The 25,128-nt window shown below is 42.7% G+C and overlaps 1 protein-coding gene across 1 annotated transcript in view; it reads right to left on the bottom strand.

The window, feature by feature from the left end:
- The window catches only part of MINDY4B (MINDY family member 4B), a 61,963-nt gene that overhangs the window by 10,529 nt on the left and 26,306 nt on the right, over nt 1-25,128 (bottom strand). The window contains exons 5-8 of the mRNA XM_083174761.1: nt 18,460-18,627; nt 12,871-12,990; nt 5,986-6,080; nt 3,623-3,788 (exon numbers count right to left, since the gene is read on the bottom strand). Of these exons, the coding sequence (XP_083030887.1) occupies nt 3,623-3,788; nt 5,986-6,080; nt 12,871-12,990; nt 18,460-18,627 (549 nt within the window). The remainder of the gene's footprint in view (nt 1-3,622; nt 3,789-5,985; nt 6,081-12,870; nt 12,991-18,459; nt 18,628-25,128) is intronic.

Below are 25,128 nucleotides of genomic sequence, written 5' to 3'. Positions count from 1 at the left end.
TGGTCCTCAAAAGCAGCTGCTAGGGTATAGGGGTAGTCAATCCCTATGAGGTAGAGCAAGGGAAAAAAAAAAATATATATATATATTGTATATATTTGTATGGAGACTAGAATAGTGCCTGAAGCAAGGGATGTAGTACACTTTGACGGTGAATGTGGACATTTGGGACAAAAACCCCGTAATAAACTCATGTCAACCTTTTGACTGTCGACATAGCCATTGTTGACTGAATGCTTGTGTTGACCTTTTTCGTGTGTCGACCTAAGCCATGTCAACCTTCTGTGGTCAACCCAATACATGTCGACCTAATATGTGTCGACCTAAAAAACCATCTAGCGATTTTTATTTCATGCAGATTGTCCCCACCCTTCTCCCAGAGCTGGCCCTGGGCATAGGCAAACAAGGCATTTTCCTTCATTGGAGGTGTCCCCACTCCCCCAGGACCCCTGGCCAGGCTGACCAGTCAGAGGGATGAATGCTTTGGCCGGGGGGGCTTGTATAAAAAGTCTCCGCCTGGCTGTGGCATTACCCTGCTGGTTGGTTGGGCCTAGGGCTGGTTCTTAAAATACGGGGGACCCCTAGTCATTTTGTCCCCCGTATTTTGGGAACCAGCCCCGGACCTGGATTTTCAGATTTTTTAAAACCAGCCTCGGCTCTTTCAGCCTGGTGCTGGTTACGGCCATGTGGGGGACCAGACGCCGTGTTTTTTATTTATGTATTTTTCTATTTTTTGACTGCTTTGTAAATTCCCCTCCAGAATACGAATTTGCATATGGCTAAAACAGCCGTATGAAGTCGAAAAAGCGCATGCACTCGAAAAATCGAATTCATATTCTTAGTAAATTTCCCCCTACGTGTTTTGTTTTATTCTTGTTTACTTTTATTTATTTTTATATTCTTTTTTTTTTCATTTTTAATTGTTTTTGTGTATCAAGCTCTTTATTGATTATTGAGGAGAAAAACATTGAGATCAACTAAGATTTATTGACAAATTGTATAAATTCTCATACCCCTTTCACACTGCAGCTCTTAAACAGTATATTGACTTTTTTTTGCCTTTTAAAATGTTTAGCGCTGCAGTGTGAAAGGTCGCCACAGGTTTATATCCAACTCCATACCCACTTGGATAGTGGGGAAATGAACAGGACCTTGTTAACATTGAATCCTATGCATATCGGATGCGATTCGATGCGATTTTGCCGAAAATCGCGTTGAATCGCATCTGATTGTATGCCTTAAGGTAAATCATACAATCAGAAAATCGGCAACCCAGATACTACATAAGTACCCATTTTTTCGATGCATAGACTCTTATTGATTTATTTTTAAGTTACACCAATTTTTTCTAGGTTATTAATTCTTTTGATCCACCTCCAAATAACAAAGATTGTGTTTTTATATGTTTTTGGTAATCAAGCAGATAATTGGTTCAATATTTTTACCAAATAATAAAACAATAGGTACTTGTTTCCTAGCAGGACGCCCACTAAGCAAATAGCTTAGTGTGCTATTCTGCGTAGGAAAATCACATTGCATTGCGTACCATCTATAGTGCTGTGCGATGTGTGCGATGCGTTGAGATGCGATGTCCATGTTAACTGCACAGGAGTGCTTATACAATGAAATATTGCATAGGATCACATGGCACCAGATGCGATGCAATATTTGATTGTACAAGCCATGAGATGTGATGAGTGCTTACAATGAGATGTGATGGGTGCTTACAATGAGATGTGATGCTATGTGATGTACAATTGTAAGCACCTGCACCTACGCCATTGTTTAGCGTCAACCCCAGTATCCACGCCACCCCGAAGCGTGGTGAGCGGCAGCGGAACGCCTCCTCTGACCTTTTCATACCCCCACTATCCACGTCGGTGTGGAGTTGATTTTAGATAGTGTGGCGAGCACAGCGAGCCCTGCGATGGGACACGGATAACTTTACTTGTATCCGCATCTGCTTGCAGAGCTCGCTGCGCTCGCTGCGCTCGCCACGCTTCGGGCTCGCCCACTATGTAAAATCAGCTCCACACCGACGTGGATAGTGGGGGTATGAAATGGTCGGAGGATGCATTCCTCCGCCGCTCGCTACGCTTAGGGGTGGTGTGGATAATGGTATTGACGCTAAACAATGGCGTAGGTGCAAGTGCTTGCAATTGTAAGCACCCATCACATCACATACTATGCACACATCACATCACATAGCATCACATCTCATTGTAAGCACCCATCACATCTTATTGTAAGCACTCATCACATCTCATGGCATGGGTGTTTGTACAATCAAATATCGCATCGCATCGCACACATCACATGGTAAAAACGTACCATGCGATGCGATGAGATGCGATTTCACTACGTTTGCGTACGTAAAAAATCTGGGCACCCTGCTAGGAAACAAGTACCAAACAGTATCTTTTAATATATTGGATTGTTACAGTGTTTTTCTGCCAGTGGTAATTCTGCTTATTAATAATAATTATTAGCGCAGCACTCCAGTTTCAACAGCCCCTAAAAATGTTAGAACTGTTGGTACTTGTTTCCTAGCACGGCGCCACCGATTTTAATTGTATCCATCGGGTCGGAAAAATCGCAATGCGATCGACGTGATCGACCCGATTTTTACATTGGAATCAATGTAAAATGGTCCCTGAGACCCGATTTTACATTGATTTCAATGTAAAAAGGCCCAAAACCCCCCATTTTAATACCAAACCCCCCCTCATGTTTGAAATGCCCCCCCCCCCATTGTTAACGCCACCCCACTATTGACGCCAACCCGTAGCGTGGCAAGTGCAGCGAGCCCGCGAGGGGCGGTGGTACGCGTCCTCTTTTCATACCCCATCTTTTCATACCCCTACTATCCACGTCGGCGTGGAGTTGATTTTATAAAGTGTGGTGAGCGCAGCGAGCCACCGAGCCCGAAGTGTGGCGAGCGCACCGAGCCCCGTGAGTGGACGAGCATAACTTCACAGGTATACGCGTCCCCTCGCGGGGCTCACTGCGCTCGCCACGCTTCGGGCTCCGTGGCTCGCTGCGCTCGCCACACTTTATGAAATCAACTCGACGCCAACGTGGATAGTAGGGGTATGAAAAGGTCGGAGGACGCGTTCCGACGCCCCTCGCGGGCTCGCTGCGCTCGCCACGCTTCGGGTTGGTGTCAATAGTGGGGTGGCGTTAACAATGGGGGGGATTAAACATACTTTTTAACCATATTCAATGTGAAATGGGCCATATTGGCCCATTTCACATTGTCACCTATGTAAAATCGGGTTGATCGCATCGCGGGCCATTATAATGGCCTGCGACCAACGCGATCAACCCGATTTTCAATTTAAAAATAATTTAACATTGTTCCCAATGGGAAAATCGCGTTGATCGCGTTGGTCGCATCGCGATCAACTCGATTTTCTCTTTCACCGGCAAATCAGCTGGTGATTGACAGAAAATCGGGTCCATTGCATTGATTGTATGCCTTAAGTACCTTAAACTTAAGGCATACAATCAACGAGATGGGCGCCGTGCTAGGAAACAAGTACCGAACTGTTTATTTGTCATGCACTATGCAGCACTGGAGAATTTGAGAATGTCTCTTTGGGAATAGTTATATATACACACATACCTTTTCTGTAAAATTATCAGTTTTGTAGTCAGGGCTCTCTGTGAAATAGGACTCACTGGTGATGAGACAAATAGTGGCTCTCTTCATTTCTCCAGCTGTCCATAGAATATCGACAAGAGATGCTGCTAGGGCTCTTTCTTGTTGTTTTTGGCTTAATTCTACTAAACTAAAAGAAAATATTTAAGGACATGCAAGCACTCGAATTAAAGGTAGATTTCTCCCAGAAACGTAGAAAATATTTACTGGTTTTTTTTTTCTTTTTTCTTTTACCAGGAACTGGTCAGTCATCACAGCAACTATGAGTACCCTACAACATACTGCACTGTGCATGCAAGGGGCCAGAAGTACAGTGTACCACCTGATCTAGTGGACTGTCCTTCAACTAACGTTGGCATGACTACTCTTCCTTCCCTTTCTCATCTTCACATTGTTGTCTCATTACTGGTGTTGGGTCTGCTAACCTTATCAGTATCTTCTTACTGTTGATTACTATTATTGTTGTCTCTTTAAGTGAAATACATATTTTGCCAGTACTCTCATTATAAAGTAACTTAGTATAAGTCTCTTTTATGGTCTCTATATGATAATATATATGATAACATGTTCATCATCCTCAGTCTAATATTCACTGTTGATTTGACCAAATTGTTGAGTCTATGGCCCTTATTCAGATCTGATCGCAGTACAAATTTGTTCTCAAAATGGGCAAAACCATGTGCACTGCAGGTGGGGCAGATGTAACATGGGCAGAGAGAGTTAGATTTGGGCGAGGTGTGTTGAAACTGAAATCTATATTGCAGTATAAAAATAATTCAGCCAGTATTTACCCTGCACACAAACAAAATAACTCACCCAAATCTAACTCTCTCTATACATGTTACATCTGCCCCACCTGCAGTGCACATGGTTTTGCCCATTTATAGAACAAATTTGTACTGCGATTAGATCTGAATAAGGGCCTATTATTGTCACCAATGCTTTTGTTGATTCTTCCAATGAAAGCTGTAAATAAATGCCATTGTTTAATGCTATATACTATACTATACTGTACTGTATGCTTCATTTGCATTATTGCTATGCTAATTTTCTGCTCAGGAATTGCATTATTGCCTTCATAGATTGTATTGTATTTTTATAATTACAGTAATCTAAACCACTTCATTCTTGCTGAGGATAAGATGCTTTCCCCAACCCATTATCTATTAAGTTTATGCCATTCCAGGTATCAAACCATCTAACAACCAGACAAGAAAAAAACATGACACCCCCCCCCCCCCCCCAAATATATATATTTGATATAATCTGATATATACAGTATGATCTGATATAATGTAATCACTCCTTATTTGTCATGCCGAGGTGTTATGTCTCAATATTTTGATTCTAGATTTTAAGTACTCAAACAAAAATATTTCTATGTTTGTAATGTGCTGCATGTGTGTTTTTGTACTGCATTTACTGGTATATTTAAATTGACTGTATTACGTGTGTTACTATGTACAGGGTTAAACCCAATAAACAAAAAAGCAATAAAAGAAATGTGATGCTCAGTAAGAATGAATGTTGTAAAATATTATTTCTTTGCACTGCTTTTTATTATTTTAAATAAATTCCATTTTAATAAAGAAATACCCACAACATCTATCATAAATTTGTTTTTCATTGCAGAGTGAAAATTACTTTTTTTCCCTGTTTTATAAAATAATCAAAAATATTTCTGTTCTTCAGCCATTGGACCTTATTCTGATTGGCCTGGTCCTCCCCGCGCACGCATGGAGGACTGATGTTTCTGTTTTTCACATGTGCATGCGCCGGGTGCATGTGCTCATGGCGAACAGAGTGTTTGTTGGGTGTACTCACCCACCACTGCAGGCAGGGGCATGGGGAGGGGGCGGGAAGTCACGCCCCATGGGAATGCCCAGTGTTTCATGGGTGTTCCCATGAGAATGCTGGGTGTTCCCATGGAAATGACCCAGTGACATGGGTGCCAGGGGAGGGCAGCTGACATCACCGGATGTCAGCTGCCCGCCATGTTCTCCTTCGAGAACACATGCAAAAAAAGGAAACCTCAGAGTGTCTTAGTTTTGCGTGCACCTACAACATCATTTGATGGTCGGCGACCATCAAATGATGTGGGAGTCGCCCCATAGGCTGCGAATGGATGTTAAGCCAAAACATCCATTCGCGGCCATGTGGGCAACCCGGTCGGTGGCGGTGCGGGCAGCAGCCATCGTTGCATGTGGATTCGAATAATCCCATTCTCTGTAGCTTGTGATTTACAATTTAGAACCCAAACACACTGATTCCATTTATAAGTATCTTCCCTATGCTGCACCCCATTCCCACCTGCATTATTCTCTTACCTGCTTAAAGAGCCGAGACCACAATTATTCTTCAGAAACAGCAGGTACTTAATAATGTGTGCCTGCACCACCAGCTGAATGGATCTTGCTCCACCCTATAAGGAAAGTCAATATCATAGAGATGACACATATACTGGGTACAGAGATGCACAGTATCAGAATGTACAGTACTAGGATTGTGCTGTGTAATCCTGGGCTCTTCACAGGCATGTAAGTTGTCTTTCTTATGGGCATGTTATAAGAGTAGTGCTAAACTGGGCCTGATTCAGAGGTGAGCGTAAATGTCACCGCTGCATCTATGTATACAGCGGCTATATGCAAATGCCACAAGATGTCCGCTGCTGGCTTCGCTAATCCACTGGCTGTGTATGAATATGTGGCATTGGATCACCATGGCCACCATTGTTCACAGCCTCACACCTCTCAGTAACCCTTAAGGATACACCAGATGTCCTACAAAGCTGCTTCTGGGAAAGTAAACCTGCATCCAAAGATGCAGCCACTGGCTTTGGTGCACCCAATAACTGGGGCCAACATGCCTCCATTTTCTGGAATTCTTCCTGTCGCCATCACAAAACACCTGCAGCTTGTCAATCAGTCTGCGGCTAATAGACACTGCAACCGGAGCTGCAGCACCATCATGAGACATGCATGCACTGCAGCAATGGCACAATCGCTTTCCCAAAAACATTGGTCAATTGCTACCAAATCGCTCATAATGAAGGCCATATTTAGATGGAAAATCGGCATCTTCCATAGGGCAGATTCTTGTTTTGCTTGTGCAATATATGGTGCGATCTAGAGACGCACCAAGCAGTATTATAGTGTCTACAGATGCTCAAAGTGCGTCTCAGTCCTTGTACAATCAGATGCACACTTTTACACAAGGGAAAGGGCTGATACTAGCATTAGCATAAAATGACACCTGTGACTACAGCAACAGATCCTAAATGGTCAGCTCCTATATCTTTCCACTATTCACCTTCTGGCACCAGCAGCCAGAATCACAGCATTATTTTAATGACAGCCCATCCCATGCACTATAATCAGTGGTCTGTGAAAGTACAACTGTTGGTGGTCTGTACTCAACTAGCATTCCACCCACCAAAATGATCTGCTGAGTATACAATGTCTGTATGCCCATTTCCTGGAGCTTCACAAACCATGATCTGACACTTCTATTAGTGGGAAGGAACAAAGGGAAAGGGAAAAGAAGCATGTCTGCCTTAGGAGGTCTTTAATAGAGAACTGCACTGGATAAGGCCAAACTGATGACAGATATGAACATTACCATCATCTACCTAAAATAAATATAATTCTGGATACCATGTTGGCTGATGAATGGACTCATTATTGCTTCATGTATGGACCTAAACCAACCAGCATTACTTAGGAACTTACTGTATGATTAATATCAATAGTATATATCACCTGTGCATGGCTGCGCTGGCCACATATCTGAAGGCTAAGGTCATATTTTTCTCTGGTCTGGTGCCCAAAATGGCTGCCTCACCTTTTGCATGCTACTGAACATCTGCTTAAAACAGCTTAAATTCAACATAACCGACTTCTGAATCATCGTAAATATCCAAGGACTTACCTCCAACTTATGCTATTCTCCGTGGACATCTCATCAAAATCAACAGATTGCATTCCTATGCTGAGATACACACTGAATTGAAACCTCTGCATCTCTCCACTGAGAACTACTTCAGTTTGGCATCTCCTGTACTCTGCATTGGATACCCCAAACAAGGTACTGTGGACTACAATTTATCTTTAGCCCCATCCAGGATCTTCCTTAGACTTCATTCAACTCTATGCTTTGAGCAACAAATAACTCCATAATTTTTTGCATTAATAAGCTCAGTTTCTGAATTGCTTAAGGATCACTGTTCATTTCAAATAGCAGGGCCCCAACCATCCCCCATGCAGGATCTCTACCAGGCCAAGGAGCCTACATCAAAGGCCTTTCACTGAGATTTTCACACCTACACAATTAGAAATTGGACTGTAACACCTTTTCACAAGCCTGCTTTGTCCTGCAAAAACTGACTAATTCAGCAGCAGAAAATAAAAGTTTCATATATCGATGGGATTAAAAAGAAAAGCTATAGGTTATAGCAATGACTGAGACAATTTAGGTTTTGTTCAAGAACCCATAATAATCTCTGGATCTCAAACTTATTTGGAAAAACACCATAACTGCTTTTTCTCCATCTTTCATTATCAAATGCATTCCATACTTATAGTAACCCCATCATTGATGAACCAATGTATAAGTATACCTCCAGCTTCATTATTTCACTCCGCCCTCAATGTGCTGCAGTTCCTATTACACCAGCACAGTCTTCTTTTCTTCAAGACCTTGGCATTTAAAAAAGAAAGAAAACAGACGTAGTCGTGGGAAGCGAGCAGGCCGGAAACATTTTTCTCCCTGTAACTACCGAGGTCCCTTGCTCACCTGCGCACTCCCAGTTCTAAAGAGAAAACGGTACTTGTGAGTTATCCGGGCTCCCGATTTTTTGATTGTATGCCTTAAGTTAAGGCATACAATCAGATGCGATGCGATGCGATATCGCATCGCATCGCATCGCATCCGACCATCGGATGCGATGACCCGATTTTTCCATAGGAATCAATGTTAAAATGGACTGAGTCCATTTTAACATGGAATTCAATGGGAAAAAGGGGTCCTTTTCATACCCCTACTAGCCAAGTGGGCATGGAGTTGGATATAAATCTGTGGCGAGCGTAGCGAGCCACCGAGCCCGAAGCGTGGCGAGCGAAGCGAGCCCCGCGAGGGGACGGTATTCCGTGTCCCCTCGCGGGGCTCGCTACGCTCGCCACGCTTCGGGCTCGGTGGCTCGCTACGCTCGCCACAGGTTTATATCCAACTCCATGCCCACTTGGATAGTAGGGGTATGAAAAGGACCCGATTTTCCCATTGAATTCCATGTTAAAATGGACTCAGTCCATTTTAACATTGATTCCTATGGAAAAATCGGGTCATCGCATCGCATCGCATCGCATCGCATCCGATGGTCGCATGCGATGCGATGTCCCGATCCGACCCGATTTACAAATCGGACGCCCGGATAACTCATAAGTACCGAGAAAACAAATAGAAGTGGTACCCAACAGACGGCTCTGTACATGGAAAAGACAGAAATGTCCATCCTCGCTTTGCGACTCCTATACCCAGAGCCCCAGCGCTTAACATAAAGAAAACTGCAGGCCCTCTGGTATGCTCAAACCGGTTTGTCCTTTGTAATGCCAGATCTATAAGAAACAAGACTGCTACAATTGCTGACCTTATTGAAGCTTCAGATCTAGCCTGTATTGCAGAGACTTGGCTAGACGAAAATGCAGCACCTATCTTGGAAGCTGCAGCCCCAAAAAACTTTTCTGTACTACACAACCCAAGACTGGAACGCAGGGGAGGCAGGGTGGCTATCTGCTTCAAAAAATCACTCAAACTTAGGGTCCACCCTATGGAAAGCACTTGCTCATTTGAGTGCATTGCTGCCCGGAGTTCAACAGGATTAGGTTTCAGAGTACTCCTCATTTATCGCCCCCTGGAGATGGAAAGTTATTTCTACAAGAACTTGCAGACACTGTTGCTGGTCTAGTTCTGGAGCACCAAAGATGGCTCACCCTCTGGGATGTCAATGCATGGGTTGATGACGAGCTCTCACATCTTGGCCAAGACCTTCTGTGCACAATGAATGGCATGGGCTTCACACAAATCATTCCTTCTGCCACACATAAAAGTGGTCACACGCTAGATCTTGTCTTTCAGATTGGATTACAAGTCACTGACCTAAAAATAAACCCAGTCACATGGTCAGACCACCACTCCCTCTGGTTCTCAATTTCAACCCCTCAAAATAGATCTTTGCCAATGGAGCTGACCAGGTATCGTCCAAGAAGGGGTATGACTCCACAGGCTCTTGCAGCAAATCTGGATCTCTCTGCAATACTGGGAGCTTGTGAAGATTCTTGTTCCCTATTTCATAACTACAGATGGGGCCGGGCTCATCTTTGCAGGGGATGGCGATGGCGACGCCATTCGCCATTCCCTGCTCCCGCGCCATCTGTGTGTCGGAAGGGGACGCGCGCGCACGAGGTGCGCGCGCGTCCCCTTCCGACGGTGCTGCCGTCCCCTTCCGACGGTCGCCCGGTGCCCACACCGGGCGCCCGCACCCCCCCACAGCCTCCTCGGGTCCCCCCAGCCCCCCTCGAGCGGGAGGCGGACAGTATTGCGTCCGCCTCGCCCGCCGGCCGCCCGGATACTGAGACGCACGTGCGTGGGGGACGCACGCGCGTCTCAGTCAGATGGCGCGCCGTGTTGCTGGCGGATCGCCAGCAGCATGCTGCTGGCGATTCGCCAGCAAGCATAAGGCCTGCCCTATCTGTATAATAGGGATATAACGACTGCAATTTATATTATAGCCACAGCGCGTGTACAACGTCTCAAACCACATCGTCAAGCTCCCTGGTTTGACAGCAGTCTTAATGATCTCAAGAAAAGGGGGTGCAGAATTAAAAGACAGACAATGGAGGAAGACTGGAGGCTCAACTTTTCCGCACAGTGGAAATGTTTTGCAAGCCAGCATGCCTGCAGCCTGATGAAACACTCTCCCAGGCAAGATGTAATGAGTTTGCAAAATTATTTGCAGATAAAATATCCGCCATCAGGGCTGGAATCTCCACAGTTCCGTCAGATGAGTGCCAAACTATCAAGACTGACAATGTAAGCCACCTATCCTCATGGACCAGCTTTGACCCAATGGATGTAAAGGACATTGCTGAAATTGTCCAGATTTTGCATACCATTACCTGTGATCTGGAGCCTGTCCCAACCAAGCTCCTAATAGGGTGCATGGATAGAATTGGCCCTGTCTTTGCAAAAATTGTTCAGTGCTCTTTGCAGACAGTCATTTTTCCTCAACATCTAAAGGAAGCAATTATTAGACCTCTTCTTAAAAAAACCTAATTTAGATCTAGACTGCATGACCAACTACAGACCGGTATCAAACCTTCCTTTTTTAGAAAAAGTAATTGAAAAAGGTGGTTGCAAATCAATAGGAAACCCCCCTGATATCTCATGATATGCATGATCCATTCCAATCAGGATTCAGGAGAAGACATAGCACTGAAACAGCCCTGGTATATGTGCTAAACAATCTTCTGATGGCAAGAGACAGAGGGGACTGTTCAATCTTAATCATTCTGGATCTCTCTGCAGCATTTGATACTGTGGACCATGGGCTTCTGATTGAGAGCCTGAAAAATTTCTGTGGACTGGATGGCACATTACTAAGCTGGTTCAAATCATTTCTCGCTGGCAGGTCACAGAGAGTGTCATCTGGAGTATACTCATCTTCATCCGTGCCATTGCCATGCGGTGTCCCACAAGGTTCTATATTATCCCCCATGCTTTTTGCAGTGTACATGCTGCCACTGGGTGAAATAATTAGGCGCCATGGCCTTGTCTACCACTGCTATGCAGATGACACACAGCTGTACTCGTCCTTTGCTCCAGGCACTGAAAACCCAATAACAACCCTAAATGGCTGTCTAGCTGAGCTGCAGGAATGGATGACTGCCAGTTGGCTGAGACTGAATCCTGATAAAACAGAGGTCCTTATGATTGGACCTCAACATCAAAGGACAAGACTGCAGCATAGCCACCCAACTGGACTGACACTTGGAGGTACAGAATTACAAAACTCTGATCAAGTGCGGTATCTTGGCGTGGTACTAGATGGTGGATTGACACTTAAACATCAGATATCAGCCATAATCAAATCCTCATTTTTTCGTCTGAGGAACATAGCCAGAATCAAACACTTAATCCCATCTGAAGATCTGCCAAGAGTCTGTATCATCTCGTTTGGATTAATGCAATGCCCTCTACCTTGGTCTCCCAGCAAAAGAACTGCACCGATTACAGCTGGTACAAAATACAGCTGCCAGGCTGTTAACTTACCAGACCCGTTCTAGCCACATTACTCTCATTCTCTACTCCCTTCACTGGCTGCCAATAAAATGGCAAATCATTTTCAAGATCACTCTACTGAGTTTCAAAGTCCTACATGACCAAGGCCCAAGGTACCTGAAGCAGCTTCTGATTCCATACTGTCCCACCCGATTACTGCGATCAGTAGATGAAGGACTTTTAGCAGTAACTAGGATCTCCCGTAATTCATCTGGGGGTCGAGCTTTTAGCTATTCAGCTCCAACTTTATGGAACTCACTTCCCTGCACAGTTTGAGAGACCCCCACTCTAGAATGCTTCAAAAAGAGACTCAAGACTTTCCTATTTACTTAAGCGTTTCCTTCAGTCCCTTAAGTATTGTTTATGAAAAGCTTTTCTGTACTTCATTGTTTCTGTACTTTATTACATTCATTCTATCTGTTAAGCGCCTTGAGTCCTATTGGAGAAAGAGTGCTATATAAATACAATTATTATTATTATTATTTTAAGTGACACAGTCATTTCAGGGGTGTACTAATTACCCAGGCCCAGGTCTGCTTGAGAGGCCCAGTGGGGGCCCCCAGTCCTCCAATCATTACCTGGAAGCAGGAGCAGCAAGTTGAGGTTTTTCCTAGGATTCCGAGTAGCCTTACCCTAAGCCTTGCACGTGAGTCTGAGCCACTTTCCCGAAGCTGAGCTCCTGCTTGTCTGCTTTATGGTGTCGTGCTCAGGCAGCACAAGTGTGACATTATGGGCAATGATGAAACACAGCACAAAGGTGCAGAGGAGGAGCTGAGGCTAGACTGTATAAGTCTACCATCTTATTGTCTGTGTGTATGTAGTGGATCTGTTGATATACAATAGTCCTATGTTATTTGATGATGCCACTATAGTTGAATTACCTTTTCTGCTTCCAATGCATAAGCCATGTCTGAAAAGGCATCTCTGAACTTGAAAAAGGATTTTTTCCATTCATAGTTGAATGTCTGAAATGCATTTCCAAACAGAAGTTTTCTTATGTCCTATAAAAAAATATTTAGTCCAAAATGTGAATCCTATTACATTTACAATATTAATTTTTAATCATAAACATTTGCTGTATTTACAATGCCAAGTAGGCACCAAGGGAAGCAGTCACTAGGGGTAACATCATTTACATACCCACCCCTCTCATGTAATGCAAGTAAGGGAAGGTGGGAGAACAGTGGTGGAGCTATAGAAAGCAGATCCCAAGTGCAACATACATTTTATTTATTTATTTATTTATTTACATTTTCTTATATAGCGCAGCATATTCAGTTGAGCGGTACAATAAGAAACAGTGATAAAGCAAACTAGGTAGTAAAGAACCAACATAGGAGGGCCCTGCTTGCAAGCTTACAATCTAATAGGAGAGATACATAACATGGCAGTCCCACCAGATTGCAAGACAGTCCTGAGGGGATGCAACTAGATATGACTGCTACGGGAGGTTATGTGGGGGTTTTGGAATATGATAAGCTTGCCTGAAGAGACAAGTTTTCAGGGAACGCTTGAAAGTATGGAGGCTATAGTAGCGTAAAAGGACATTCCATAGGGTGGGTGCTGCCCGAAGAAAGTCCTGCAAATGTGAATGGGATCTAGTAATGAGTGTGGATGAGAGACGTATAGAGATATATGTTGGTGTAGTCAGGTTAATGGCCTTGAATGTGTATTTAATGCCCCTTTCCCACTGCAGGCTTTACACGGTAAAATGCCGTTTTTTTTGCCTTTTTAAACGGCTAGAGCTGCAGTGGGAAAGCTCCAGGTTGCTTTACACGGGTAACAAATACCGGTATTTGTTAACTGGGTAAAAAGCAGTGTTTTTACCGTGTAAGAGACGTTTTTTTGGCAATGGGAAAGGGTTTTAAACGGTATTTAGAAATAATAATAAAGGTTAAGAACATGATTGGTGCATGTGATGTTTTTAATGACAGGCAAGGTTTACTAGAGAGTTTAAACGTGTTGCTTTGTGGTTTACACGGGTAAGTGTGAATGGGACAAAAACTGCTTTTAAACGTTATTTTAACGTTTAAAAGCTGCAGTGGGAAAGGGTCTTTGTGGCTATTACCCGGGTAAAGACACGTTTAAAAAAAACGGGTCTTTACTCGGGTAGGCAGTGGGAAAGCAGCATTATATTGAATATGGTAAAATACCAGCAAACAATGGAGGGACTGAATGAGCGGATCAGCAGACGCTGAACGTCTAGCTAGGAAGATCAGTCTTGCAGCTGCATTCAAAATGGATTGCAGTGGTGAGAGTCTTTTCTTAGGAAGACTGGTAAAGAGGCTATTGCAATTATCAATGTGTGAGATAATGAGTGCAGGGATTACAGTTTCTGCAGTGTCTTGTTCAAGATACGGACACATTTTGGATATGTTTTTTAGATGCATGTAACATGATTTAGAGATAGATTGATTGTGAGGTATAAAGGATAGTTCAGAGTCAAGGATGATGCCTACACAGAGAGCTTGAAGAGTAGAATTGATTGTTGTGTTCCAAGAGTAGAGATATCTACTCTTGCCTGGTGGGAATATAATTAATTTTGTTTTGGAAATGTTGAGTTTGAGGTGTCAAGATTACATCCAAGATGAAATGGTAGAAAGGGATTCAGAGACACGGAGCAATACTGATGGTGACAATTCAGGGGATAGGTAAATTTGAATATCATCAGCGTACAGATGATACTGAAAACCGAAAGAGTTGATTAGTTTGCTAGGAGAGAGGTACAAATTAAGAAAAGCAGAGGACCCAAGACTGAGCCTTGTGGTACTCCAACTTGCAGAGGTAGTGAAGAGGAGTTAGAATCAGAGAAGCGAATACTGAAAAAGCGATTAGATAGGTAGGATGAGAACCAAGAAAAGGCTGTATTATGAAGACATAGTGAATGTAGTGTTTGTATGAGAAAAAGGTGATCAACAATGTGAAAGGCAGCAGAGAGATCTAGAAGAATAAGATGTGAGAAATAGCCTTTAGATTAAGCAGTGGCCAGATCATTGACTACTTTAGTTAGTTCTGTCTCTGTGGAGTGTTGAGAGTGGAAGCCTGCCTGAAGTGGGTCCAATAAGTTGTATGCATTAAGAAAGTGTGTGAGGTGAGTGTAGGCAAGTCTCTCAAGTAGCTTGGAGAGGCATGGGAGCTGTTAGATAGGATGGTAGTTAGAGAGACAGTTTGGATCAAAACAGTGTTTTTTTCAGAATGTGAGTAATAAGTGCATCCTTGAACAGAGAAGGAAATATACCAGTAGAGAGAGATGTTACAGATTTTACTTAAATTGTAAGGATTTAGGATTGAGGAGAGGTAGTGGAGTTGGAGGATGAGAAGAGTGTTGATACTTAATCTTCACTTGTGGGGTCAAATGAGGAGAAAATGCCAATAGGCTCAAAGGAAGTGAGCAAGTCACTGGCTGAGGAAGAGCATGCCATTTCATCTTGGATTTGATCAATCTTGTCCTTGAAAAAGGAAACAAGTTCTTGTGCACTGATAGTAGCTGGTGGGGATGGCAAGGGAGGGTAAAGAAGTGATTTAAATGTATTAAAAAGTTGCTTGGGGTTGGTGGCATTAGAAGAGTCGAGAGATTGAAAATATGTTTGTTTAGCAGTGTCCAGAGCATTACGATAGGAGTGGTAGGTAGTCTTAAATGTGACAAAGTCACCTGAATTTTGAGATTTATGCCACTGACGTTCTACGTGATTTTTGCAGGTGTCTTGCAGGAGTTTTTGCAGGTGTCTTGTTAATTTAGAGTACCATGGTTGGCATCTAATCCTAAATGGATTGTGAGGAGTAGCTGGAGCAGCTTCATCAAGGGCAGTTAGTAGAGTCTGATTCAGGTGGGTTACAGCTGTCTCAGGGTTAGAGGAAGCTTGCATGATTTCGGTTTTATAAAGTTTGGAGAAATAAAGGAAGTCGAGAAGGTGGTAAGGTTGTGATCAGAGAGAGGGAATGGAGTGTTAGCGAATTCAGACCAGAGCATAGCCTGGTGAATACAAGATCAAGGCAGCGGCCCTCCTTGGTAGTAGATGAGTCAGACCATTGGGTAAAGCCAAGAGAGGTGTTTAGAGAGAGGAGTTTAGAGGCATGAGGAGAAAGTTGTCTGTCAAGAGCCATATTGAAATCACCCATGATGATTGTGGAGATGTCAAAAGATAAGAAGTGTGGGAGCCAGGCAGAGAAATCTTCCAGGAAAGGTTGTTTGGGAAGGCCAGTTGGGCGATAGTTAGCTGTAACACGCATAAAGAAAGGGATGAAAACTCAGATAGAGTGAACTTCAAATGATGTGAATGTAAGTGATGGAACCAGTGGTAGGACTGTAAATGTGCACAATTGGGACAGTAATATTCAAACACCCCCCTCCTTTACTGTTACCAGGCCTGGAGGTGTGAGTGAAGTAGAAACCACTATGTGACAGAGCTTGTAGGGGAGGTCGTGTTGGATTGTGTGACCCAAGTCTCTGTAATAGCCAGCAGATGACGTTGACAGAGATGAAGAGGTTGTGGACTGATGGTAATTTGTTGCAAACAGAGCGTGCATTTAGTAAGGCACATTTTAGTGACTTGGAGGGTGATGGGACATGTGAGACATTTATGAGGTTGGCTAGATTTCTATATTGTTTTGACTCAGCTGAGTGAGAGTGTGGCAGGTGTTTAGGGCCTGGATCCACGACCCCCATAGAGGGAAAATAGAACCTGTGGCGAATGCAGCGTGGTGAGCACCATCAATTGGGATTCCAACATTGGGATACTAACCGTTGGGATCCCCCTGTTGGAACGCCATTCCACACCACCCGCCCCTGATAATTAGACAATTAAAATTCTTTATTACCGCAATTCAAAGGAATTATAAATCCTTATTTGCCTGAATATATACATTCAGTGGCTTATTTATCATTAATATGTGCAGGATATTCCCCAATATCTCCCTCATGTACCTTGGAGGGATTGCAGAATGTATCTCTGAAATAAGAGGTACTCACAGATTTGGCTATAAAATGGTTTAAGACCACAAATGAGTCCCTTAACAGCAGCACCAGGCACATGTGCCAGGGGTAACACTATATATATATATATATATATATATATATATATATATATATATATGTATATATATATATATATATATATATATATACATATTTACAAAATTATATTTACATACTTATTTCTTCCTGTAGGCCGTTAAATCCTGTACTCCTGTATTTCTTGCATGTATAAGGTTACACTTCTGGCATTTCAATTAGCTAAACTTAGTATCCACCTATACAAGCCCACACCCATAGTAAGCACTTCTGCAGAGGATTACATGTGTTACATGGGTTATATTTCATGCAGTGTTAGTAAGCCTCGTCTTTTGTTCTTCCTCATTAAGTCAAGTATGTTTCAAAAAGTCTTTGTAAGGTTTTTCTATAAAACCCTGCAATTGCTGCACCTGGATGTGCAAAGTGTGCACGGTGTTACGTTTCTTAACTAGAAAGAAAATGAAAACATACACCATAGCTTTGTATAACCACCCACAGCCCCAGAATAACAATCCACAGCTTAAAGCCAATGGCTACTGGTTGTGTCAAAAAGCTGAAAAAGCAAGAGAGAGCATATCCATTACTCTCATTAAACTTGCAGTAACAGTAGTCTTGTAATCAGAAAACCAATTACCTAGGAGACCAGACCAGTCTCTTGGACTACTTATAAAATATAAGCCTGCACGTGTGTGTGACTTCTCTTGTAGACTGGAGATCTACCTCTTACTAGAGTGTGAGCACTGATTGTAAAGCAACACCATAAAGAAACTAGGCTCCACAGTTCAGTTTCTGTGATAATTGATAATCACTTATTATTATAGGTGGCTTGTTGAATCTAGGCCTGTGAAAATGTACAGAAAAATCTTCATTGCAATAAGGTTTGAATGGATAAGTCTATTCCAGATACAAAGGGCCTTATTCTAGTACACTCTTTCTGTCAAAATCCTTCTTAGATGGACAAAACCATGTGCACTGCAGGTGGGGTAGATGCTACTTGTGCAAAGAGAATTAGATTTGGGTGGGGTTTTACTACAAAGTGAGATCTATATTGCAGTGTAAAAATAAAGCAGCCAGTATTTACCCTGCACAGAAACAAAATAACTCACCCAAATCTAATTCTCTCTGCACATTTTACATCTGCCCCCCTGCAGTGCACATGGTTTTGTCCATCTAAGAAGGATTTTGTCAGAAAGAGTGAACTAGAATAATGCCCAAAGTGTAACAGACCAGAAACATTTTTGTGTGACATTTATTTTGGTATCTAAACTGCATAAGAATAAGAATGAATGTTCTTTATACTTTGCATCATCAATAAATAACTATTTCTCTTCCCTCTGTGGAAGATCTTACAGGCGCCCTGGCAATCAGTAACGTTCTGCACAGCAGCTAGGGTTCCCTGGGCCCTTTGTTGGCTGTGGGTTGGGTTTCAGCTGCTGGTCTATTGATAAGCTCTACTTACCGTTGCCATTTCTATTGAGATAGGCTGGCCGCCGTGGTCTGATGTTATGATCAGCTCTCTCGGGATAGAATAAAACAAGCTGCCTGGAGAAATTCTGTGCTTCTTGGTGCTGGATGTCTCTGCTCTATCTTCACTCTCGTCATCTGTTTTATGGGTATCCTGGGTCGGCTTAAACAACATTGCCCAGTTAGTGAGTGCTATATTAGACTCTGCAGGTGTAAGCTAATGACTATTAAAATGGGTGGCAAGTAATCTATGTCATTGCAAACATGTTTTTTTTTTTTTTATTTGGTGCCCGGGGTTGGCACAGAATTATGCGAGGCAAGAGTGAGGGTTATTCTGGTTCACTCCTTGTGGCAAATTCCTTCTTAAATGGACAAACGCATGTGCACTGCAGGTAGGGCAGATGTAACTTGTGCAGAGATAATTAGATTTGGGTGAGTTATTTTGATTCTGTGCAGGGTAAATACTGGCTGCTTTATTTTTACACTGCAATATAGATCTCACTTTGAAGTAAAAACCCCACCCAAATTTAACTCTCTGCACAAGTTACATCTGCCCCACCTGCAGTTCACATGGTTTTGTCCATTTGAGAAGGAATTTGCCAGAAGGAGTAAATCAGAATAATCCCCAGTGTCACTATCATTTATAGATGCACTGAAGTCATAATCTGAAGTCACACACTGATATAATAAAACATACACATTATATACACCCAAACCACAGGTGAATAATAATAGTAAAGCATTACAATACATAACTTTTCCCCACAATGCAGATATACACACTTTTGCAAGTACAGTTCTCCTATAGAAAGTACTCACCCACAGAACAATACACATTTATATGGTATATTAGCTCTCGGAAAGCAATGTACACACACACCTCTAGAACCCTAATAATGGCATATTAAAGTCCCAATAAAACATGGTATGAATTCTATTTCCATCTTACAACTTACTCATCATAATGCTCTATATACAGTATAATGATAGCATTTTTTATTTCTCATTACTATATACTGTAGCTTCACAGTATTAAACTATTCCATCTACAAACAGTAGCATGAAAGAAAGTACTACAGCATTGAACATAATGCATACTGTATGTGCAGCTATTCCTGCATCTACTACTCATTCACTGCATTTCTTTACATACCGGAAACACCTGTGTAACACTGTATACAACTTACAGCAATGGCTGCTACTGTACTTACTATTGGTCTCTTCCTGATGTCCTCCTGTAGTAAATCAATGTAACTTAATTTTGCGGTATCTCCATTTGGAAGCACGGATGCACAATCATTCATAATAACAATGTAACAAAAGAAGTCAGAGCTGAAGGCACTTCAGATGTCTGATAGGAACGATGCGGCCTCTCTACCTGTGTCTGTCTGGATACTGCCTTACCTACTCTTCTCAGTTACCTGATAACAAGACATGATCACCCTTGTTTAACAGATAAGCTATGTCACTGCCACTAGCACAGCCGGGACAGTTCTGTACCTGAGACAGCTATTCAGAACTCTAGCCCTACCAAAGGGAGAAAAAACAGCAGCTGGTTTGGGATGTTGGGAACTTAGATGTCTTGTATCAACTTTAGAAAAAAGAACATTTTAACCAGTGAAGTTGGTTTGAAACCTTTAAGTACTGATGTTCTATCTTCACAAATACATTTGGCGGGATCCTATTACACGAGATCACTGGTCACAAGTAATAGGCTCACCGGGGGCTATTTAATTAGTCCTGATAAACATTTTTATACATACAAACTATAGTCTATAGAACTCCGGGATACCTTAAGATATTTTACAGTATTTAAAATAATTTGAACATCAGGACCCTTATATCTGTTTACTAACATATGGCGATAAGTATGGTTTCTATCACCACTTATTGCAGCACTAGGAAAACTCATAACACAAAGATTTACTGTACAATCTTACTGAGACATTTGATCAATAATCAGTTGCATCAGTGATACTGGGCCTTATTCTAGTTCACTCTTTCTGACAAAATCCTTCTTAGATGGACAAAACCATGTGCACTGCAGAGGGGCAGGTGTAAAATGTGCAGAGAAAATTAGATTTGGGTGAGGTATTTTGTTTCTGTGCAGGGTAAATACTGGCTGCTTTATTTTTACACTGCTATATAGATCTCAATTTGAAGTAAAACCCCACCCAAATCTAATTCTCTCTGCACAAGTAACATCTGCCCCACCTGCAGTGCACATGGTTTTGTCCATCTAAGAAGGATTTTGTCAGAAAGAGTGAACTAGAATAAGGCCCACTGGCCCAGAGCAGTTAGAGTTAGTGTATGTATTCACCAGGCCATTAATAGAATACAGTACTGTATGTGTGCATCCATGTCCCAGCTAGCCATTTCACACACTCACAATGTACTTTCAGTTGCAATAAGGTGTGAACCGATGAAAAGCCCTAAATTAGATGGAAAAAATATATATATTTTTTGCCAGATATAGGTTTTCTCCATACTTAATAAAGTCCCTAGTAATGAGCATAGTCAGAATTTTGTGGGCCCCATAGTAACATTTTGAAAGGGTCCCTCTCCTAATGCTTCTAGAGAGACACCTCTCCACAGAAATTGTAAAAAGTGTCCTAGTTTATTTTATGGACCATAGTAATGCCCTAGTTCATGTTATGTCGCAATGTGTCACACTCTGGGGATTTGTAGGGACTGGCAAATGGGGAGTAACCTTAGAGGAGATGGGAATTGGATGGCGGAAGCTTGGTGGACGGATGTAGTGCTTTCGCATGTACTGAAATACAGGATAAATGGAGAAGTTGAGTAAGGTTTAGAAGGTTTAATAATAATAAGGTATTGCAGTACAGTTAATGAATAAACTGTAATGAAAACAAGCAACAGATACTGGCAATGTAATGAATCAGGCAACAGTAATAACAGTAGCAGTTCGTATATCAATAGATGGACTGTTGCATAGAACTTGGATAACACTGTAAAGAGGTTGTAGATGACTAAGAGGATTTGGAGACTACTGTAAAGAAGTTGTAGATGATTGTGAAGACCTTGGAGATAACTGTCAAGACTTGGAGATGACTGAAGGAGTTTGGAGACCACTGTAAAGAGGTTGTAGATGATTGTAACAACTGTGAAACAACTGTAGAAACTTGGAGACGACTGTTAAAAACTTTGAAGTACTTGGAGACGACTGTGAACAACTTTGAAGTACTTGGAGATGACTGTGAACAACTTGGATATACTTGGAGACGACTGTGAACAACTATGAAGACTTGGAAACAACTGTGAACAACTTGGAAATACTTGGAGATGACTTTAAACAACTGGGAAATACTTGGAGATGACTGTGAACAACTGTGAAGACTTGGAGACAACTGTGGATATCTGTGAACCCTTTGAGATGACTGTGGATGACTGTGAACACTTGAAGACGACTGTGGATAACTGTGAACCCTTTTAGATGACTGTGGATAACTGTCAACACTTGGAGACGGCTGTGGATAATTGTGAACACTTGGAGACGGCTGTGGATAACTGTGAACACTTGGAGACAACTGTGGATAACTGTGAAGCACTTTGAGATGACTGGATAACTGATAACACTTGGAGATGACTGTGAATAGCTGGGAAGAACTTGGAGGCAACTGTGGAGCACAGAGAAGCTATCCCAGCAGGAGAGAGGTGGGTCCCCTGCAGCACACTGGTGGATCACTGTGGCACTGGTTACCTTTCAGGAACACCAGACAGGAGCAACAGCAGGTTGGACAGGAACAACTGTGGAGCACAAGCCACAGAACCACTCTCCAGGAGGTAGACTGAAGCACTGGCAGGGAGACATGGGCCAGATCCCTTTTATCAGGGTAAGACACACCGGATTGGCTGGAGAAGCCCTTGGCGAGGGGATTGGAGAAACCTTGGTCTTCAACATGGAGACACTGCAGAGAACAAGGCACACCTCCTCTCACAGCCACAGACACGCAGCTGGTCTGCCCTTCCACAGCATGTGCTACAATAGTGGCCTCCATTGCTGATTCATGCTTCCCAGATCCTGCCTCCTGTGTACTCCTGCTCCCCGGTGTCCGGACCTCACCACGTGTCCCACAGAACAGACAGCGCGACCCCAACCTGCGGTAAGCCTCTGCGCACTGACAGTACCCCCCCTTCTTAGGGTGGGCTCAGAATACCCTCTAGGCTTGGTAGGATTCTTAGCATGGAACATACACACCAGTCTGGGAGCATGCACATCCTCTGAAAGTACCCAAGACTTCTCCTCAGGATCATAGTTTTTCCAGTCAACCAAATGCTGAAGATGATTGGAACGTCTGCGAGAATCTATGATCTTAAAAATCTCAAATTCTTCATCTTGTGAGACCAGAATCCTTGGAGACTTAGACACAGACTGAAAATCGTTCAACACCAAAGACTTCAATAAAGAAATATGAAAGGCATTAGGAATGCCTATATGTGGAGGTAATTTTACTTTATAAGGTACTGGATTCAACACTCTCTCAATGGGATATGGCCCCATGGGCGCAAACTTCTTTGTAAAAAATCTTGAACCTATGATTTTGTGTAGACACCCAGACATGATCTCCTACTTTAAGTGTTGAAACTGCCCTCCTCCTTCGGTCAGAAGCCATTTTATACTTTCCTGAGGTTTTCATTAAGGCTTCACGAGTTTGCTTCCAAATTTTTGAAAACTGTCAAAGAGCTGACTCTGTGGCTGGGACCTCCTGCACTGGAAGAGAGTGAAAGGCTGGTACACGTGGATGAAAACCATAATTAATAAAGAATGGAGTCATACTGGTGGAAGAATGAAAAAGATTATTATGGGCGAACTCGGCAAATGGAAGATATTGATCCAATCATCCTGAGAAGACATAAATATTCTAAGGAAAATTTCTAAAGGCCCATACACACTGGACGACTTTGAGCTGAAAGTCGCTCAAAACTGCAGGTTTCAGCTCAGAGCCGCCCAGTGTGTATGGCCCGGCGGTGAGCGCTGCTGCAATATCGCCGGGAAAGCCGTTCATCTGCTGGTTATACCAGCAGATGAGCGGCTTTAAGGATGGCTTTGCATAGCACTCTGCTATGCAACGCCATCCCCCCCTCCATCGGCGCCGGGCAGGGGGAAAGCCGCTCAGTGTGTATGCACTGAGTGGCTTTCCTGCAAAATTCTGCCACAAATTAAGATACATCATTCCTAAGCTGAGGCCACAATAAGATCTCTGAATGAACTCAAAAGTTTTCTGGACACCTGCATGGCCCATAAACGCAGAAGAGCGTGCCCAAGACAGGAGTTTTTCCCGAAATTTGGGAGCTACAAAAGTTTTCCCAGCCAGAGACAAAGTCACTTGGGTTGCAGCAAAATTTGCGGGGTTCAGTATGAATTGTTCCCTGGATGGCTCAGTGGAATCATCAATTTGCCAGGAACCTGAGAGAGCATCCGCTCTATGGTTGAGAGCCCCAGGTCAATAGGAGATCTTGATAGAAAATCTGGAAAAAATAGCGCCCACCTGGTCTGTCTTGGATTGAGACAGCTTGTAGTTTGCAGATATAACAGATTCTTATGATCAGTGATCACGGAAATAGGATGTTGAGCACCCTCTAAAAGATAACGCCACTCTGAGAAAGCCAGTTTTATGGCTAATAGCTCCTTCTCTTCAATGGGGTAATTGAACTCTGCAGTTGAAAATCTTCTGGTGAAATAGGCACATGGATGAATCTTGTTATCCTCAAAATTTTGGGACAGTATTGCTCCCACCCCAATGACAGAAGCATCGACTTCGACCTGGAAAGGGTGGCTGAGATCTGGTTGATGAAGAATACTGTAGGAGCAGATGTAAATGCTTATTTGAGAAAAGAGAAGGCTTTTAATGCCTCAGATGACCAGGGCGAAGGATTTGTGCCTTTTCTGGTTAACTTGGTGATAGGAGCAATGATAGTCGAATAATCTTTGATAAACTTCCTGTAGAAATTAGTGAACCCTAGAAAATTTTGTATTCCTTTAAGAGTGGTAGGAAGAGCCCAGTCTTGTATGGCATTGACTTTAGCAGGATCCATTTGGAGTTGATGCCCGGAAATGATATAACCCAAGAATGGAATAGTTGGAGTCTCGAATGTGCACTTGTCCAGCTTGCAAAAGAGTTTGTTCTTTCCTAGACGACTCAAAACTCCACAGACTTGCTGGTGATGGATTTCTAAAGACTTGGAAAAGATAAGGATGTCATCCAAATAAACCACCAGGCATTTATACAATAAATCTCTGAAAATCTCATTCACAAATTCTTGAAAAACCACTGGGGCATTACATAGCCCGAAGGGCATTACGAGATATTTATAATGCCCATCCTTGGCATTGAATGCGGTTTTCCATTCATCTCCATCTCTGATTAGTTTATAAGCCCCCAACAGGTCCAGTTTCGTAAATACGGTAGAAGCTTTAACCCTATCTTGAAAGTCTTGATAAGCTACAGGAACACCATCTGAGGTCACACTACATAAGGGTTTAATAATGGGTAAACATGTATGATGGCAGGATTTACCCCAACTGAGAATTTCCATAGCTTGCCAATTGCTACTTGGATTGTGTTGCTGGAGCAATGGCAAACCAATAATTAACCATTGAGTGGCTTTTGGAATCACAAGGAAAGAATTTTTTTCTTAGAGG

This window comes from Crinia signifera, chromosome 3 (assembly GCF_055691185.1).
Source record: "Crinia signifera chromosome 3, ASM5569118v1, whole genome shotgun sequence".
Taxonomy (NCBI): Eukaryota; Metazoa; Chordata; class Amphibia; order Anura; family Myobatrachidae; genus Crinia; species Crinia signifera.
This window is presented reverse-complemented; position numbering and strand designations above follow the sequence as displayed.